Source organism: Anneissia japonica, unplaced genomic scaffold (assembly GCF_011630105.1).
Source record: "Anneissia japonica isolate Jap-2015-1 unplaced genomic scaffold, ASM1163010v1 scaffold3637_len26987_cov115, whole genome shotgun sequence".
Classification (NCBI taxonomy): domain Eukaryota; kingdom Metazoa; phylum Echinodermata; class Crinoidea; order Comatulida; family Comatulidae; genus Anneissia; species Anneissia japonica.
In genome coordinates, this window is record NW_022738062.1 from 5222 (window position 1) to 10605 (window position 5384).

Below are 5384 nucleotides of genomic sequence, written 5' to 3' on the forward strand. Positions count from 1 at the left end.
ATCTTTGCGTCTCGTGTTGATGAACTTTGGTCAGATTAATTCATATTCATCTGCAGAAGTATATAGTCTAGTAGATTTTTATTATAGACTGTAGATGTAATGACATTTTAGTATTTTTTTTTTCTATTTTAACACAAATTAACAAACGAAGACACGATCAGCGTCTTGAGACCGAAGACCAAATACCCAACTACAATATAGGCCTACAAGTAACGACTGGGATTTTATCTAGATCGTATCAACGGATGTTTAAAATAAGCATGAAAGTTGTTCTAAAAATGTCGGTGTACAGAATAATATGAAAATTAGACTTACAATGTATGTGAAAACAAAACAGGGTTTTTTCTCATTGTTATAATGTGATGTTCAAATTAAAGTAAAAAGAGAATAATTAACAAAGTAATAAAGTAAAAAAATACATGACAAACAAAAAATCATGCAGAGGATTATGAAGTAAAAGAAAACATGGACACCAACTTAACGTCAGTGAGGCTCCAACCAGGGCTGCAATGGGTAGTATCGAGGGTGATGTGGAGAGTTCTACCCATCGCACAGAACCCAACTCCGCGAAGCTCAGTGCATTTCAGTTCATCTTGCGCAATTTCATAGGTTGAGGGTGAAAATGGTTTATACATATCACGGTAATGTTGCGTTTAACATAGCTGCCGCTAGTTTTGAAAAGCTTGAAAACGCAAAAATGTAATTACCATTTTAATAATATTTCAGATAATGTAAAATTACGTCATTTTTTAATATGCACATCTTTGATATGGTGTTTTCTTGGAAAACGTTTGAAGAAGATCCAAGTATGGAAATTAAACATAGGGAAAGGCGATTTGAAGGGGGAAAAAAATATGAACAAAAACATGGCTTTTCCACGGTTGCGCGGGAGAGCCATTAATTATAATTATATGATAGATCGAAATTCTATAACAAAAATTATAAAACTTCTAGCTCTTTTATTCTACAAGGAATAACTATAAATAACATGCAATGACGCAATGAGCAAGTTTACCATGAGTTCGTTTGAATAAATGAAAAAATTGGTCAAAGCTAAATTATACCGTATTTCACAAGTCCTTAAAATAGACGATTTTATTCAGCAACAGATGCTATATTTATTGACCAATGGCAATCGTTGTAATAGATGAGTACACATGACTGACTTTATTTCAGGATGCAGACGATTGCTGTTTGTCATTTCTTGAAGATCGTTATGACAAATTTAAGGTAAGAACAACCTTTTATATTTATTATTGGTAGAGAAATCGAAAATGGTTATGAAACATGAATGATAGACACCACATTTAAACGGAGGATGGTTTATTCGTTGAAAATATCATTTAATCATCAAAAAAAAAATCTTTGATAGAATTGTAGTTCCGCGATAGTGTTCTGCTAGTCATACCTTATTTTGTTAATGCTGAAGAATCTAGTCAACAATCTAAAATGTCATGAAGAAACTCAACTTTTCCTAAAATTTTGATACATGTCCTTTCATAAATTAGCTTCTACATGTTAAATAACTGATGAAAGTCCCGCTTGGGACAGCAAATTCTTCGTCAGATTTTTTTTTCGTGATGTGCTGCGCTGTATAAACAGTAGATTATTTCTAGGTTGTTAGCTTGCTGAGATAGTACAATAGGCCTATGTGAAAGTTATTGAATACGGAACCACACTCCGGGAACATTTGTGTAAATGATATATGGTAGCCCTCATAAAGTTAACCATTTCAATCGAAAAATATTAGGAATGTTTCAAAGATATCACGAAAGTTTGAACATTACTCTTTAAATGCGCGTTTACGTCTGGAGCGCTTTGAGACTTCGGTTAACGCTATATAAATATAATTATGTGTTAATAAATTATTTGACAATTATAAATTGTGGTGGGTGTGGTAGCGTAAAAAGAGAATGTGTCCACTTTTATTTCAATTCATTTTAAAATTAACTTTGCATGGAGAGATTTAACCAACCGGGTTGTTATTTCCAAATAATGAACAGAATTCTTTCGTTTTTTTATATTTAGAATACAAATGAATCCATATTTAACATCATGTGCACTCTTAATTTGTTTGATCAGTCTATTAACTTCTCTACCAGAAAGCTTGTCTACGACTACAACACCTGAAAAAAACGTCCATGAAACTTGTAATATGTGCTGCCACGGGCCGCCTGGGCAACCTGGGATTCCTGGAGTTCCAGGAACATCTGGAGGGTTGGGTCCAGCTGGACCATCTGGTAGTAAGGGTGACAGAGGTGAGTTTGTCCGAGGTGAAAAAGGAGATAGAGGCGGAAAAGGAGAGCCAGGAAATGAAGGTTCAAAAGGCAATAAAGGAAGCGAAGGATCTCCAGGTAAACAAGGCCCGCTTGGACAAATAGGACCACAAGGACTACATGGGAACAATGGATCAAAAGGAGAAAAGGGCGAATCACCGGAAGTCCGTAAATCTGCGTTTACTGCAGTACGCACCACTCACGTACCAACTTCAGAATCGATCATTCTATTCACGTCAATGGAGATTAATGTCGGAGAAGACTTCGATAAGAATACCGGAAAGTTTACATGTAGAATTTCAGGTTTCTATTATTTCATGTTTAGTTTTTTGTCGATGAATGGTAATTCTCCGTATGTTAAAATGAAGTTAAATGGGCGAGATATCACAACCGTTCAACGTAGTGTCACTAGTGGTTATGATCAGTTAAGTTCTGGAGCAACAGTTCAACTGAATGTCAGCGATGAAGTCTGGCTGACGAACGAAGGTGGACAAGTCTATGGTAATTCCGCTCACCCTCTTACCTTTACTGGGTTTATGGTATACGATATGAACTAACAAATGATGTACTTTGCGATTTTGATGATTGTAGATGTGCAAGTAGTTCTGTAGATATTTTCGGAGAAAGTCTTGATTGATTACAAATAATAATAATAATAATAATAATAATAATAATAATAATAATAATAATAATAATATGATAGGCCTATTTATAATAATAATAATAATAATAATAATAATAATAATAATAATAATAATAATAACAATAAAAATATGTGACACTTATCATAAAGTGCTCTATGCCGGCAAACCGACTCAAGAGTGCATACAGTCAATCATATTAAACAATACCATACAGCCAAGAAAATCCATTTTATGCAGCCACATCCCTTAAAAATGTCTGCTATTATTAAGCCCGTGATTTCTATGTAAGTAGGAGAGGGGAAGGGGGTGGGGAGGTTAGTCTTCTAAATTATAATTGAAATAAGGAAACAGTAGGCCTAAAAAATAAGATGAATAAAAAATAGATTGATTTAATTGTGTGAAATCGAATTGAGTAAGCAAGGACGTCAAGACAAGTGTTTGGAATTTGCTCAGATGAACATGTCATTTGTTGCTCTATGTAGTACGATACAGATCGCATGAACAGTAGCTTTACGTAATGAAAAAATGGCATAATATACAGTAAGAATTATCTATTAGGAATATAGAGGTTTTAAAAACTATTCGTGATTGGAAATTATGAACTTGAATACCAGAACTTTTTCAATTCAAAATAATCGTAAATATTTATTTTGAATAAAATTACCGTACTTTTATAGTTTGGTTTCTAATTAATGAAATTAGAGAATGCAATTTATTGCATTTTATAGGTCTATATTATTATTATTATTATTATTATTATTATTATTATTATTAGGCCTATTATTATACGAATCATTTCGAACATTCCTGACATGATGAATGTTGCTTGAAGAATAAAACATTGAATTGAAATATTGTAGTGTACGGGTTTCTGCCATTCCGTCCAACGCATCATGTGCGCATGTTTTGCAAAAACTTAACAACTGAACAATCAGAAGAACATTAGGAAGAAGGGCGGGGCTTAGCCAAATGGCAGTCAGGGTGTATTACACTATTGAAGCAGACTCTTTCGTGATCTCTTAAACGTTGTTGTATACATGCCTGAAGTCTACATGATAATGATAATTTATGCCACTAGGCCTGCTGTCTGCGTTCATGTGATCGGCGTATGTTTGATTAAGTACGATTACACGAAGTAGAAATGTATACGTTGACATTATAAATATAAGTATATTATTCGATTATATCTCATGTGCACTTCCTCAGCGATAACACCTATAATACGTGGTTAAGAGATTATTGTAAGATTCAAACCTTGCGCATGCGTAAAATCAGTGAGCATCTGCTTTTCCGAAATCGTGACTTGTTTTTTCATCATATTGGTGCAAAGTTTAAATCGTTGATAATTAATTTTCCAGTTACACACAGACATATTATAATAATTATCGCTATGTTAAAGATACCCAGCAAAAACTTTTTCAGTATTCACCTTGGCGGAACTGACGTAACTCCTTCTCTTCTAATAGCAGGGGTGGCGTTAGCGGGAGAGGGGAAGGGCCCCACATCGGGGAGAAAAAAAAAACACACAATTTTTCGGGGAGAAAATCCATTAAATAAGCTTTTGAAACCTCTAATTTGTCATATTTTCCATGGTTTCACCCCCTCGATCACTTTGAAATAGTAATGAGTGACGCCCGACCACGCCCACTTTGCTCTCGTCGGAGACATCGGCCCACCCGTCGCGGACCTCGGACCCCCACCCCCGTCGGGAAAAAACTGGCGCCACCCCTGCCTAATAGATTATTATTATTATTAATTCTCCGAAAACTGTATATAGGCCAAGTAAATAATAAACTAAATAACAAATAATGCATTACAATACAAAGTTATATGCCAATGCAAAATAGGCCCTATTAAATGTGTTGCAACATTCTGATGAACTATACAATAAAAACCTTAGCAAATTGAAGACAATGACAATTGTAAGTCAATAATTTTGTTTATAATGCTCACACAGTGGTTTAAAAATATAATATAGTAAAAACTGAATTATACACACGGTCTAAAAATTTATAATGAATTTAAACATTCTCTATTTATTGTATGTATTTCTTTAACTTAGAATGTGAATAACAATGATATAATAATAATAATAAATAAATAATAATAACAAATAATAATAATAATAATAATAACATTAACAATAATAATAATAATAATAATAATAATAATAATATTAATATTATTATTGATAAAAAAAAAAACCCAGAATATATCAGTCACCGATTTCACGTGCCATTTGCAGTTTTTTGGTCTTTGGTTTTTAGGGTTTTTTGGAATTGATCACTCAGCAATTATGCTGATTTTGGAGACCACCGTTTGGACTAGTGGTGTACAACGCCTATGCGCTCTCGTGTGGCAGTCCCTGGGCACCCGACTTCTAGGGGCCCCATGTGGTCTCTACCCATGATCGTCAGTGTAGCACCGGACCTGACACAAGAGAGATTTGTTTATACATAAAGAC

The 5384-nt window shown here is 34.0% G+C and overlaps 1 protein-coding gene across 1 annotated transcript in view; it reads left to right on the forward strand.

Moving 5' to 3' along the window:
* Window positions 1-1203: 1203 nt before the first annotated feature.
* The window catches only part of LOC117117498, a 12160-nt gene continuing 7979 nt past the window's right edge, over window positions 1204-5384 (forward strand). The window contains exons 1-3 of the mRNA XM_033261805.1: window positions 1204-1230; window positions 2103-2815; window positions 3403-3434. Of these exons, the coding sequence (XP_033117696.1) occupies window positions 2156-2815; window positions 3403-3434 (692 nt within the window). The 5' untranslated portion in view covers window positions 1204-1230; window positions 2103-2155. The remainder of the gene's footprint in view (window positions 1231-2102; window positions 2816-3402; window positions 3435-5384) is intronic.